Consider the following 14,853-nt stretch of genomic DNA (forward strand, 5'->3'; position numbering starts at 1 on the left):
CGTGAGCCGTGTGGGGCGACGATGGCGAGCAGAGGGGACGTATGAACGCCTAGACCCTGATCGGACGAGAGGGATGGCCGGAAGTGGTCTCGATTCCCTCCTACAGCAGTAGAGGCTCTGGGGAGAAAGCGGAGCGCGCTTTACCTAAAGGGGCGCCCAGAGTCACGTTGGAGGGGCAAAGTCCCAGCAGGGCCGCTGGGTCCCTGCCCTTGTTTCCCTTTCCCCGGTTGAGTCTCCTTTTCTCCAGGGCTGGCTCTGCGCCTTTCATCATCTCATTAGAGATCCTGCCTTCCTACTCTCAGCGTCCCGTTGTCCGCCCTCTCCTAGTTCGAGGTGCGGCCTTGCTCTTGTCCCAGAAGGGATGCTCGGTTCTCCTGGGGCACTTGCCCAACCCAGCTCCTTTTAGGACCCAGGGGAAGTCATTTACCCCACGCCTACCCCCTGGGCAATTTCCTGGTTTCTGAGGTGGGAAGAGCCATAATAGGAGAGGTGGCAGTGGCACCTGTGCCCAGTACCGAGGCCGTAAGTTCCTTGTGCCCTCATCTCAGGTAGGCCTGGAAAAGGGCAGTAGTGGATACCCGTGTCCCCCCCCCCTCAAACAGGACCCCAGCCCAGCAGCCCCTGCCCAGGTTTTGTAATCTGTCCCAAGGGGCAGAGCTGGGGTTGGGAAGTGGGAGTAGGTCCCAGTGCTCAGGGTACAAGACCTCTACCTCTTGAGGATACTCAGTCTGAATCCCAGTAGGCCAAGGCTGTGCCCAGAAAGAGCCTACTGGAGCCAGAGGAGGGCACTGGGGGCAGCTGGGGTCCCTAGGATAACCAGATGGACCACCCCTCCTTTCTCCTGCCCCTAGGGTTTCCTCCCAGATTGGACTACCGTGAAACTGCACCACAAGTCCGCGCTCAGTTTTTTCCGTGCGTACAGAACACAGGCTCCGGACCGGGAAGGCATCCTGCTGAAGAAGGGGGCCAGAAATACCAGCTACCAGCACCGCTGGTTCATCCTCCGGGGAAACCTCCTCTTCTACCTGGAACACCAGGCTGACCCACACACCCCTGAGCCTCATCCTGTTAGAGAACTGCCAGGTGGAGCCACGCCTTGGGGCCACAGAACCCTACGCCTTTACCATCCTGACCCCAGGGGTAGAAGGGGGGCAGGCCTACAAGCTGGCAGCAGAAAACCAGAAGCTGGGAGCCTGGCTGTGCTGCTACGCCCCCTGGAGGCCCAGCACCAGGAGCTGTGCCAAGCAGCTGGACAAGAGACCAGCTCACCCCTAGAGGACTGGGGCTCCCCACAGTACAGAGAGGGCAGTACCCTCTCCAGCTTGCAGGAGTTGCACGAGCACTTTGGGAAGGAGATCGGGGTGCTGCAGGCGGCGGGCACACAGACGGCTCCAGGAGGCCAGTGCAACGGGGGCAGTGGATCCCAGGCAGAGGTGGAGCGGGAGCTCAACCACTGTGTTGATGAGTGACTAATAGACCAAAGGCCAAAAGGTACCTACCTGCCGAGACCAGGAGACCAGCCGATTGCTTCAAGAGACACCCAGATCCTGACTAGCTCCATCACTCCCTCCCTCCTTCCTTGTCCTTATTCTAACCCCCTTCATCAAATAACAATGCAGGAGACAGGCCCAGGTACAACAGCAGGTTCTTTTCCGGTTCCTCAAAGCGCCGCACAGGGTGGGGGCAGAGACAGAAGAAAATGTAAACATTGGGTTCCACCCCCTGGAGCTCAAGGGAAGTCCCCTTACCCAGGTAGGGGCTGGAGGGTTAGAAGGGAACAAGGTGAAAGGTGGGAGCCCTGGTGAGACAAAGCAGGGGAGGCCTGAGAATACAGAGAAAGGTAGGTGAAGAGGAAGGAGAGCAAGGAGGGTGGTGGTGGGGAAGTGGGGGACACTTCCTGCTCCAGTGCATGTCCCCTTAAATAAACCAGCGTGCAAGAACGCGGTGGAGGAAAACCAAACGACAGAAGAGAGTGAACACCCCCACCCTGGGCCAACCAGGTCCTCCGTACATAATTACAACACGGAGATGTCCAGAAGGAGAACACGAAGAGCCTGGGCCCCCCGCCAGGAAGTGGGGGGAGACAGGCAGGACTGAAGAAGGGAATAGGAACCCAGCTCCACTTCATGGGTAAGGGGAGTGACTGGAGTGTAAGAATCTGAAAACCGCTGACTCCCATCGCCAAAAGTCACCCCTGTGGTGACAAAAGGCCAATCAGGACAGCACCTGGGAAGGGATCCCAGAGGGAATCAGGGCAGGAGAGACAGAGACCCCAGCTGGGCCTAACTGGAGGCGAGGGCTCCAGACTTGTTCACTGCTGCCCCAGGGAAATGCAGCTGTCCCACGTACTCTGGCTGTCCTGGCCATGTAGGAATCAGCAGCTGGCAAGGAGATGGGGAATCAAGCCACTTTCCTCAGAAAGAGGGACAGCCTGCCAAGGGGGCTGGGAGCAGCACCCCAGGCCAAGGCCTGCTCTCGGCTGAGGGAAAAAGAGGGGCCCTGCAGTCCAGCCCCAGGGCAGAGGTCAGAAGTAAGCATCCTGCCGGGCCTCTGATGCTGAGGGCCTGTCCCCGCCATCCTGGGGGGCGGGGGGTCCATCTGCCTTCCGACGCAGCGAGAGCTTCCTGCCCTGAGCCTTCTTCTCCTGCTTCTGCCGCTCCTTCTCCTGCTTCTGCCGCTCCTTCTCCTGCTTCTGCCGCTCCTTCTCCTGCTTCTCCCGCTCCTTCTCCTGCTTCTGCCGCTCCTTCTCCTGCCTCCGGGCCTCCTTGCTGGGAGCCAGTGGGGTGCTGTTGCCAGTAGGCGAAGGAAGGGATGGATGCAGTCCCTCAGCGGTGACCAGAGGCCCTGGGGCAGGCCCAGCACTGGCCCTGCGGACAGGAGGGGGTGGAGAGGGGGCCCCTCCAGCTGCCCGGGAGCCTCGGCTCTTGAGGCCAGGGAGGCTGAGGAGGCTGGAGGAGGGGCCCAGGGGTGGCTGCTGCCGCCGACGCTCCTCATGGATCGCCCGGGAACCGTGTAGTCTCCGTGAGGGCCGATACTGCAGCTCGCCCCGGGTTTCCCGCCACTTCTTGAGCTGGGCTGAGTTCTCTCGCTCAATCAGTGCTTCTGTCACTGGGAGGTTGGTCACCTAGATGGAGAAGAAATGGGTACCGGAATAAGGTTGGGGGTGGGGATGGGCCAAAGCAGGTGTGAGTTATGCTAAGGCTAGGACCTACCTCATGCACCAGGAAGTCCTCCTGCATGCACTGCTGGGGCAGATTGCGCAGCTGCTCCATGGTTTCATACATGCCTTGGCAGGAGCGCAGCTTCTCCACAGAGCCCAGCGTGTGCCGCAGCAGCACCAGGGCCACCCGGAAGATGATCTTGACGCCTGCAGGGTCCAAGGAAGAGAGGCTGGATGATCAGCCCGGGATCTCAGCCTGTCCCATTTAGGAGGAACTCACAGCCCCCATCCCTGTCTACTGCCAACCTTACAGATGAGGAAACTGAGGCCCCAAGAAGGGAAACAAGCTGCCATGGGTTTTAGGTTCCTGGGAGGTAAAGCAAGCTGTGGGCTGGTGGCAGAGCCAACAAGATCAGGCCTCAGTTTCTCCAGCCCCCAAGACAGCTTCCAGTGAAGCCTCTGTCAGCAGGCCACCCTCTGGCAGCCACCATGGAAACCGCAGCCCCGTCATAGCCTGAATGGCTACAGAAGTACCTTCACAGAAGAACATATCCCAGACACGTAGCACTGAAGCCCAGGGAAGGGTGCGGGCAAAGATGCACATGAACCATTCTGTCATGTACAGCACGGGGTCAATGCGCTGCCGTCGCAGGTGCCGATGTGCCAGTGGGGAGGCCCGGCGCAACAGCGCAAAAAAGATTTCTCCATCCAGTTGAATGGCCTCCTGGAAGTGGGACAAACCATGAGAAGAGGCCTGCTGTGGACCCTTGGGGTAGAACCGGCCCTGGTAGTCAGTACCCATCCACAAAGTGGGATCCTCACCTCAGTGGGAGAGGCCCAGAACAGAGGGACAGAATGGTACAGCGTGGGGCAGGACAAGGACCACCCTGCAGTCTTGGGGAAAAGTCACAGCCCCAGTTGCACCCAGCCTCCAGACACTCACCAGCCCTGCACTATAGTAACCGGGGAGGTACTTGTCGCAGATCTGCACCAGGCACCAAAAGGCTTGCTGAGAAGGGCAAGAACAAGGAGGGAGTGATGGGGCCTGAGAAACAGGGAGGAGGGAGCTCCCCCATCACCACTGCAGGCCAAGATCCTCCCAGCCCCTCCCCAACCAGGCCCAGCGTCTGCTGACCTCAGCAGGCATGTGCATGAGCAGCACTGCGGCCACGGGGGCCTGGGCCTGGCAGTAGCCCTCGTCAGGCCGGTAGATAGTGTAGGCCTTCAGGATTCGATACAGGTCCTGTTGCCTGTGGGTATGGGGAAAGACCATGAGGAAAGTCACAGGAGTTGGGAGCTCTCGCCCCCAAACTAACCCGCATCCCCCCCAGAGCCCCCCTATATCCCGTAGCAGATCAACCCCAGAGCTTTACCACCACACACCTCTATCCACCTTCCTAATCCTGCCTATCAAGCTTAAGCCAAAGACTCAGACCGTAACCTAAGCTTTGTTCCAGGCTCTAGGCTTCCGCCCTTGCCTGCACACCCACGTGCTCCCCACCTATGTCCCCACACGGGCTGTGCTGTCTGCCCCCATCCCGTAAACCTTCAAGGTCATCTTCTTCAGGAAGCTTTTCAATAGCATCAGCCCTCCTCTGGCACTGTCTGAATGCTTTTACTGCCCCAGAGCAGGCGCTCTCCCAGGGCAGGCCCTGCCTTATCTGTCTGACTGGATTTCATCAGTTCCCCCGGGGCAGAGCCCTGGTTCTCGGTGTAGGCTTGGGAAGCCAGCTGTGCCTCAGACCTTTCTCTTGTCTCTGCATCCAAAGAATAAACTCTCTGCCCTAGATCTGTTCCTCTCCCCTGAGGGTGCCCCATCGCTGTGTGTGGGAATCCCATCCCCTCAGCCCCACATCAGAAAACAGCGAGCCTTCCATCACTCCCCACAGCTAATCATCAAGTCGTATCAACACTACCTTCTGAATTTCATTCACGTCTATTCCCTCTCTCCGCCGCCACAGCCACTGAGCAGCTCAGACCTTCATCTCTTAACCAGGACGATGTAATAACCTCCCAGGATCCTCTCCCTGCCTCCAGTCACACACTCTTGACCACTGCTTACAGTAGTGTTTCTCAAAATTCAGTCACTGAAGTGTGACCTTCATTTGTGCTTTATCTGCACACCACCCCACTATTATTTTTTCTCCACTTTGTAATAACGTCCATGAAATGACAGGTTTGATATACTAGTTATTTCATCTAATATGTATTAAAATAAACATGTAACTTCCCTAAGCTCCCATGCTACATTCACCCACCTGCCTGCTTCTGTGCCCCTGCCTTCTCCCCCGTTGCTATGGGTGAACTATCTGTGATCCTGGCCAACCACAGCCTTTCCACTTGGGCACTGGGTCCCATCCCCTCTCGCCTACACAGGCCATCCCTCCAGCAACCTTCCCATTGTTTGTGCGTCATCCATTTTTCTCTAACTACAGAGGCTGGCATACCAACATGTCATTTCTTCTAGCTTAAAAAAAAAAAACACCTCTTGTGACTTCCCTGGCGGCCCAATGGTTAAGACTCCATGCTTCCACTGCAGGGGGTGCGGGTTCGAGCCCTAGTCAGGGAAATAAGACCCCACATGCCACAGGGCATGGCCAAAAAACAAACAAACAAATACCTCTCTCTACCCAACCTTCCCCTCTGAATACCACACCGTTTCTTTCCTACCTATTCAGCCAAACCCACCTAGAGTACGGACTTGCTATCTTCAATTTCTTTCCTCCCATCCTCCAGTCAGGCTTTAGCCCACTGCTCCACACAAAACTGCTTTTATCAAGGTCACCAATGACCTCCACATTGCTAAATCCAGAGGTTGATTTGCAGACTTCACTTTACTTGACCCGTCAGCAGCATTTCATACAGCTGATCCCGAAACCCCTCTTCACTTTGCTTCCAGGAATCACACTCTCCTGGTTTTCCTTATACCTCACCAGCTTCTTCCAGGCTCCTTTACAGGTTCTTTCTCATCTTCCCATTCTTGAAATGTTGGAGCTGCAGGGCTCAATCTTTGAACAGCTTCCTTTCGTATCTACACTTGCTGCCTTGATGACCTCATCTAGTCCCATGGGTGAGATCTGGTCCCATCTAGAGCCTGACAACTCTCAATTTCCAATCTGTCTCCAGTTTAAACCTCTCCCTGGATGTTGTGTCCATTGTACATCCAGCTTACTTGGCATCTCCATCTGGATATCCAGTGAGTATTTCAAACTTCACATTCCAAAAATGAGCTCCTGATATACCCTTCAAGCCTATTTTCCCCCCAGTTTTCCCCATCCATATCAGTATATTGCAACTCCATTCATTCTAGTTTCTTTCTAAGACCAAAAACCTTAAGAGTCTTCCTTAATTACTCTCTCTCTCTCTCTCTCACACACACACACACACACACACACACACACACACACTCTCCACATCTAATCCACTGGCAAATTCTTTTGGCTTTACCTTCAAAATATATCCAGTTTCACGGCTACCATCCTGGTCTATCTATCATCATCTCTTTCCTGGATTATGGAAATAGTCTACCTGGTCTCTCTGCTTCTGGCCTTGTCTCCTATAGTCTATTGTCAGCACAGCAGCCAGAAATGATCCTTTTTTTTTTTTTCCAGCCGCACTGCACAGCATGTGGGATCTTAGTTCCCCGACCAGGGATCAAACCCATGCCCCCTGCAGTGGAAGCACAGTCTTAACCACTGGTCAGCCAGGGAAGTCCCAGAATGATCTTTTTAAAACACAAGTCAGATCAGGTCACTTGTAACCCCATCTTGGCTCACATTCTCTTTTCCCCTTTCTTGCTTTAAACTCTTCTATTTACCACCATTGTACATACAACATACTTTCATTCTTTATTTTATTTATTGCCTACCCTTACTAAAATATAAGCCCTGAGGGGGCAGCTGTCATCTGTAGCTAAAACAGTACCTGGCAGATAGCAGGCGCTTGACAAATATTTGATGAAAGGATGAACTTACTGTTAAAAAAATGTCCATCAACATGCTCCCACAAGGAGCTGAGAACCACCTAAAAACATCGCACACCACTAGGAAGCGATATATAGCCTTCGTGAGGAAGCCGGGCAAACAGAACAAAGATCGAAAGGCCTGGGCACAGCATTTAAGGGCCCTTAATTGCTTTTCCAGCCTCAGCTCTACCCAACCCCACTGCCCAGACACAGCTTACATAACCCCCAAGCCAGGAAAAACCTGCCCCTTGCTCTGCTCCCATCTATCCTTTAAAATCTAGTTCAAATGCAACCTCTTCAATGAGCCCTTGATGTGCCTCCCCTTCCCCTCACCAGCACCCCACCCCACCCCACCCCCATCACCCTGAGTCAGAGTCTCCCTCCCAGGAGACTTCCTTCAACATGGCTAGACACTCGATCCATTAAGGACCACTGCTGTAGAAGTTCTGGAAGGCAAGAACTGCTTTCAACCCAGCCCTGTATCCACCACTGACTCACGTAGTCAGGTCGCCTTACCCATGCCCGCCTCGAGCAGCAAACATCTCATGGAAAGGGAACTGACGGTGCAGGTCCTTCTCAATCACATCCAGCCACTTAGGGTCCCCAGGAGCCCGTTCCAGCTCCTGCAGTGGGACAGCTGAGATTATCTCAGGATCTGGGGGAACTGATGATACCCTTCACACAGACTGTCACACGTCCCCACACCCTGGAGCTGTGCGCACCTCAAACTTGCCCGGGTTCTGCTCCAGGAGTTCCTTGCTATTGGACAAGTACTGCCAGGCCTTGGCTCTGAGGGAGGATGGGATCCCCTTCCGGCAGCGCAGTTTCACCTAAGGCAGAATGGCAGGCAGGGGAACAGCTTCAGTGGCAGGCACAGCCTCCAAGCTTTCCCCAGCAGTCCTCGGGCTCCCTGGGACACTTGCCCCACATCCCATAGGCTTCACTCCACTGGACCCCGCCTGGCCTTCTATCTTTAAAGCTACTCCTCCCCCCAGGCCCAAGTACCACCTACCCCCAACATGGTCCGGAGAGCAGATACTATCAGGTTCCTGGGCTTCCCCAGAGCACAGGGGCCCACCCTGTCCTCCCCACCCCCACCATGTCCATTGCCCTGCCCACCACAGCCTTCTCAAACCTTCTGGAAACGCCGTGACAGCCACTTATCCCAGTGACTGAACATCTCCAACCATTTGAGCTCCCGCTGCCGAGCCACATCCACAGGAATGGAGCTCTCTCTGAGGATATGGGGAGTATGGAAGAGGTCAGTAGCAGTAGTATAAAATCTAGATTACTGGGGGAACTGAGGCAAGCCACCTCCCCAAGCTCAAAAATGAGAGATCAGACCATAAAAGCATTTTGTGAGCTACCAATACCAAACATTAGGACGTCTGGTCATTCTGGCCATCCAAGGTCCTAGTTCACTACACTAAATGGAATTTCCTTGGAATCTCTGAACAGAGATCACATTCTCATGTTGGATCGCTACACAGAGGCTGTGTTCAAATCCCATTTCAGACACATACAAGTTTGGGGAGAGAGCACGGAATATTGAAAAGCTACACTTTGCATTAGACCTGGATCCAAGTTCTAGGTTTGCCACCTATTCACTGTGTGGCCTTGGGCAAGTCACTCTCTAAGCCTCAATCTCCTCATGTGTAAGATGGAGAGAAAAACAGTATCTACCTAAGAGGTTATATGAGATAACACATAGCAGCGACTCAGTAAGTAACAGCAATTATTATCCATAAAATAAAATACATAACAAACATACTTCCCTGTCCCCTTAGAAGCAACTGTCTGAGTTTCCTTCTACCAGACTCAAGATCCCTTGCACCATCTGCAATTTCCGCTACCTCCTCCTCCCTGAAATCACCCCACGTTCCCAAGCAAATGAAGCTCTCCTTGCACTGTTTGCTCACTGTTCTGTCAGAGCTTCGCACTCACGATACCCCATCAGTCTTGAAACAGTTAGTTGTAGGAGCCAGTACCAGGTGAGTGGAATGGAAGAAAGAGCTTGGGTTTCCAGATAGACCTGAGCTCAAAGCCCAGTTGTCCCTTAGAAGTTGGGGAGTCTTGGCAAGTGATGACCTAAGTCTCTTCCTTATAAATGTAAAAAGGAATGCCACCACCTACATCACAAAGTTATGAGAGGACTATTGAGAAACTGTATATAAAGAACTGTTAAATGGGAGGTTTAATGTTAGTTTCTTTTGTCCCAGAAGCTCCTTACACTAAAAGGTGATTTCTCATTAATCTCTATCATAAGGCAATTCCAAACTCTACTAAAGGCCAGGAAGAGTAAGATAACTTTCCTGCCCTCAAAAGGTCACAAGCTAGCAGGGGAGATAACTGCAATATGTGAGGGAAATGCAATGACAAAGATGCACAGAAGAGGCACCTAATTGGAGGAGGGTTAATGGATATCAAGGAAGGTTTCCTGGAGGAAGGGACATCTGAGGTAATCCATGAAGGACTGAGTAGAACATGGCAGGGAAAGACCGGGAGAAGGGCATTCCTGGCTGATGGTACAGCCTGAGTATGAAGGGAGAAAGACTACAATCACTTCAACAGGACCACAGCACGCAGTGCATGGTGAGAAGGCAGTGGAAAAGAAGACCAGAGAGGCTGGCAGAGCCAGATCATAAGGAGCCTGTGTGCAGGCTAAAGCGCTTGGACTTTATCCTGTGGACAGTGCGGAGCTGCTAACAGCTTTTAAGGTAACGTGTGCCACAGTCAGCCTTGCCTCAGAAGTAGATTCTGCCAGCATGGAAGACGGATTTTAGAGGGACAAAATTAAAAGCAGAGAATTAGCACCCAGCACGGTGCCTGGTACACAAGAGGGGCTCACTAAAATCCAATTCAATCCAAGTTCCTCAGGGCAGCAGAGTATTGAGGAGAGTGCCATTGGTCACACAGATCCAAATTATTTGAGTGGGGCAATTCACTCAACTGCTCTAATCCTGTTTCTTCATCTATAAATTAGGTACAGCAATGCATCCCTCATGCATGGGAAAGCACCGGGGTCAAACTTCAGTTGCCCTCCCCACACAGGACCGAGAATGTTGGTACTCAAAGGTTTTCTGATTTTTTTGTTGGATTATAATCCCTCCCACAGGGCTTCCCCCAACACCAGGCAGGTCCCCCTCACCCCAACACGCACAGCCATGACTAAATCCTACTCATTCTTCACGATTCAGATCAGTCCAGCTGAATTCCCAGACTGGGCAAAAGATCCCTTCCCTAGCTGCTCACAAAACCTTGTGATGATCTCCAGGCTAAACCTAACATATTATATTGAAACCAACTGTTTAAGTATTTGTCTCTCCCTCTAGATGATGAGCACCTTGAAATGATTATTTTATCCTTAGTACCCAGCACAGGGCCTGGCACTAGGGGTTCTCAGGCAATGCTGTAAACTGAACTGACCAGCAGGTTAAAGGGGTACAGGAACAATGATCCAAAGAGAAGGAAGGAAGAAGTCAGAAGCAATCACATCCTCACCTCAGAAGTGACTCAGGCCCCTGGAGGGAACTAGGAAAGAGTAAGCCCGGCTGGGGAGATGAGGAAATGGGGAAGAGGCCTCCTCCACCCCCTTTCCTTCAGTGAAAACACAAGACTGCTCTTCTGTTTCACACAGGGGCCCTACCTTCAGAGTCTCTCCTCCATCAAACAGACTTCCCCACCTCACCACCCCATCAGACCTTAGGGCTATGGGGGAAGGGAGGTGCCTGCATCCCTCCAGACTTTCTCTCTAAGGAACCAAAGATCTCTGCTAGAACCCCTGTCCAGCCAACCCTCCAGAATACCTGACCTGTAGCTGGAGTTTCCCATCAAGGAGCTGGGACAACCTGAGGTATCATCTCATTCAACCTTTCACGTCACAGAGGAGGAAAGTGAGGCACTAACTCAAATGTGGAAGGCACTAACTCAAGGGCACACACACACCAAAGGCAAGGCTTAGGCTCAAACCCAGAACTCCCGACACCTGGTCTCAAACCCTAACACGCTGGTGCCACAGAAACCTCAGGAAGCTCTAGGCATGATAAGGATTGTTAAGCATGCCATTCCCACTAATCACCCCGTGGATCCTCAGAGGAGGATGGGCAGCGAGAGTGTGGGCAAGGTGTATCATCCCCCCACCCTGCAACCTCTACTTCCCTGAAGCAGGCCCGCTGGGTGTCCACTGGGTACTCACAGGCTGCCCGAATACTGGCTGCCACCAAGGAAGCCGTACTTGTCCGTCTTGCGCAGGGCCAGCCCATTTATCTCCGAGTCTGAGCCCATGGAGCTCACATCATCCGCCAAGGACTCTAAGGTCCCAGACATGAGGCTCACGGAGTCCAAGTAGCTCAGAGTGTCTGGGGCCTGCCCTCGAGGCCCAGAGATGCCAGGTCCCAGGCTGGACGTGGAGCCTAGGTCCTGAGAGTTTTCAGCAGGCTCCGGAGCTGGGGTCACCGTCACGACAGCTGCCAGAGCCTCACACGTCCCTGAAGGGCCTGTGCCAGGCCCTGAGGGGTCCTCTGGAGCCTGTCCTGTTGATGCTGATGCTGCAGCTCCATGTCCACTTGTCACCTGTCCTGCTGTCACTGCTGCAACCCGTGCAGTCACTCCTGAGGCCACTGTGGTTCCTGGCTTGGGGGCAAGCGGGGGTTTGGCGGTCAGGGCCCCAGGAGCCGTTCTTGAAGGGGTCCTGGTGCGGGTCCCGGTGAGGGTACCTGGCCCAGGATCGGGTGAGGTTCTGGCCTCCTCCGTCTTCGGAGAGTCTGCCCCTGGGGCCAGAGCCATGGACCTCTCGGCTCCTGCCACAGCCTCGGGCACCAAGGGCTCTGGGTCGGAGACTTGCGCCCTCAGGGCTTCGGGTGAGGCCTCCAGGGTCAGCCCCACCTCCGTGCTGCCGGTGACTGTCGGGGCGGGGGCCAGGGCCGAGTCCGAGGTCTGGGTTGGACCCGGTACCCATGCGGGCCGCGCCTCCCCGGGGGCCACCAGGGTGACCGGGGCCGAAGTGGCCGTGGTCACTGGCGGCCCCGGAGCTACCACCACGACGGGCCCGGCCCGGGAGCCGCGGGGCGGCGGCGACGGGGCCGCGGGGGCGCCATGACGGCGCGGCGGGGCCACCAGGGGCGCCGGGCCCGTCTCCATGACCGCGGGCCGCCCCTCACATCCCCCCGCCGCGGCGGCCGCAAAAGGCGCCGCCCCTCAGGCCGCTCCCCACCGCCCGCCGAGGAAGGGGAAAGGGCGAAGGGCGCGGCCCGGCGCGCGCCGGGGTCGTTGCTGGCGCGCGGGCGGCCACCCGGCGCGCGGAGCCAGGGCACGGGTCCCGGGGCGCCAGGCGCCGGGGTCTCGCTCGCTCCCTCTCCCCCCCTTTCGCACTCTCGCCGCCGCCCCCTCCCTCCCGCTTCGGGCGAGCGGCCCACCTCGCGCCTGCGCACAAGCCCCGGTGCTGGCCAAGCGGCCAGCGTTTCGGCGCTTCACGCCTGCGCGCGGGCGGCCCCATCGCGCTCCTTTTTTCTCCCGCCTCGTCAGAGGGCTTGGACGAATAATAGGAGAGAGAGAACTGGGTTTCTGCCAATCGTTGGAAGTGTGGGTGGGGCTGGAGGTGGGAAGGGGGTGGGTAATTTGGGAAGAAGAAACAGAGAAGGCGGAGGTTATAAAACCAATGAGAGGGCGAGTGAAGGCAGGAGGAGGCGGAACGAAGGGAGTAACTAATAGAAAAGCGGGAAGATGAACGTCCTGGCCAATAAAGATGGCTGAAGAGTGAAAAACTGTGGAAGGAGGCGGGTGCTGTGCGAGAAGAGGCGGGCCTGCCTAATAGGAATGGTTAAAAGGGAGTCAATGAAAAGGGGAGTAGGCGGAGGTCAAATTGACAGACAGTGATGTCTATTTGGGCGGTGACAGACAGCATCCGCAGTCAATAGGAGCTGAGGGATTCTTTGGGTCTCCCAAGAAGGTCAGGAAGAAATGACAGCTGGGAGGGGAGGGTCAAATTTGCGATTAATTTGCCTCGTCAGCCAATGAATGCATTCTCTCACTTTAGCAACAGGAGGAAGATAGACAGCTGTCTCAGCCAATGGCAGCATCCAAAGGGAAGGGGTGCTGCCAGCAGGCAGTGCCAAGCCAGGGATGTCGGTGACAACCGGAGACAAGCGCGGGAGGAGGGGGTGACAGTTGGGGACAGCGCGGAGAGGGGGCGGGGACCGGGGGCATGGGTGCAACCGTTAGCCAATAAGAGCGCCACGCTGCCCTGCCTGAGTCCTCTCGTGGGCCCCTTCTCTATTCAGCTCGCAAGCCCACCACAGGGCACTTGATCCAGTGCTCTGATCGGGTACTCTTGCCTTTCACTCAGTCTCTAATTCTCATCCCAGCCCGCAACAAATCCCAGGCGACTATAACCAGAGCCCCAAAATCCTATAAGTGACTCATCTCTCTGGATCCACCATTTCCTGTGGGTATCCCAACCGCCAAGTCCCTCTCCTCAGCCCCTTCTATCTGAGCTCTTCCCCAGGATCTGGGCTCCATTTCCTCGGAACTCATCCTCTGAGTGCCCCCTCCATTCTAGTGGGGATCCCAGACCCCAAATCATGAATTCCCAATACCATGAATTCCCACATCTGTGTTCTTATTCTTTTGGGGATCCAGGACCCATTCCATCAACTCCTCTCTCCTCATTGATACACCCCTCTGTGCTCCTCATTCTCTGCTAAGAAATCAGACCCCAATCTCATGAGCCCTCCAGGCTACCCTAGACCACAAACACAAAGCCCTGACTTTACCAGCCCCTCCTCTCTCTGGCCCTCATTCCCCTGAAGTCTAGGATTCAGGATTCAGCACCAGGAGGGCTCCAATTTCCATACAAAGTCCACCATCCTGAAATTTCAGTCAGGCCTAGCTCCCAGCTTCCCAGTTACTTGGTTGCTGAGTTCACTGAGGCCCCTTACTCCCAGCTCAGACTCAGATCCTGTGAACTCCAGTGTCTGAGATATGCCGCTCCCGATCTCCTCCTCCTCAACTTCTCCACTTTCCATTTGGCCCAAGCTTCCTAAGCACTTCCCCCATCCCCCTCTTTGGAGTTCTCCTCCCCTCCCAGAACCCAGTAATAAGTGGGCTTCTCCCTGGGCCTGGACCCCCATGGTAACCGTATAAGGTTAGGCAGCTGTCGACTGAGGCAGGGAGGGGCCAGTGCAGGAGGCCAAGGGCAGCTGCTAAGTTTAGGGTGGCTCTGTCTCTCTTCTTAGAGACAACAGGTGCCTGGACCCCAGTGACCAGAAAAGCAAATGTCTTAGAGGCATTGGTATGAGGCTGGAGGAGGGGGAGGGGAGGAGGAGACTTTCTCAGGACATCAGGTCCTAGAGGGAACAGGAGGAGGAGGAGACACGGGTGTCCTTGCCAACCTTGGGCCTCCTGGGGCTTCCTCACCCACAATTTCCGCAGACCTCCACTGTACAGAATGGACTGGGGCACTGAGGCCCAGAGGGGTGGGAGAGCGTACCTCAAAGTCACACAGTCAGCCTAGGTGGTTCTTGCCCACATTGGAGAGAGAAGCCATTGGCCATCCCAGCCACCAAAGAGGAGGTGACCAATTAGCTTCCCTCTTGGTGTCTTTGACTCCCCTCCTCTGAGTTCCAACTTTCACACCAGTATCCAAAAAAGTGATTATAGACTCACACTAGACCATGTCCTTCTCCTGTTTCAAACCTTTCCAAGGCTCCCAAGGTCTCAGCCCTCAGCATGG

General features: G+C 55.0%; 1 protein-coding gene and 1 pseudogene across 3 annotated transcripts; one reads left to right on the forward strand and one right to left on the reverse strand.

Moving 5' to 3' along the window:
• The first annotated feature begins 21 nt into the window (after positions 1-21).
• Positions 22-1,640, forward strand: LOC309646084 (annotated as a pseudogene). Its single transcript, XR_014268645.1, has 3 exons — positions 22-39; positions 328-522; positions 852-1,640. The product of XR_014268645.1 is annotated as an uncharacterized misc_RNA (transcript).
• TBC1D10B (TBC1 domain family member 10B) lies at positions 1,629-12,539 on the reverse strand. Of its 2 annotated transcripts, XM_082428403.1 has the most exons (9): positions 11,320-12,537; positions 8,260-8,359; positions 7,847-7,954; positions 7,641-7,747; positions 4,296-4,410; positions 4,104-4,169; positions 3,695-3,884; positions 3,213-3,367; positions 1,629-3,124 (listed from the first exon to the last, which is right to left on the reverse strand). In XM_082428403.1, the coding sequence occupies exons 1-9, from the start codon at positions 12,261-12,263 to the stop codon at positions 2,525-2,527; spliced, it is 2,385 nt and encodes a 794-aa protein (XP_082284529.1). In that variant the 5' UTR covers positions 12,264-12,537; the 3' UTR covers positions 1,629-2,524. The 2 variants fall into 2 exon arrangements, with proteins under 2 accessions (XP_082284529.1, XP_082284530.1); XM_082428404.1 differs by lacking the exons at positions 7,641-7,747; positions 7,847-7,954; positions 8,260-8,359 and having other exon boundaries at positions 11,320-12,539.
• Between the last annotated feature and the right edge of the window lie 2,314 nt (positions 12,540-14,853).

Source organism: Balaenoptera physalus, assembly GCF_965194825.1.
Source record: "Balaenoptera physalus genome assembly, chromosome: 16".
Lineage (NCBI taxonomy): Eukaryota > Metazoa > Chordata > Mammalia > Artiodactyla > Balaenopteridae > Balaenoptera > Balaenoptera physalus.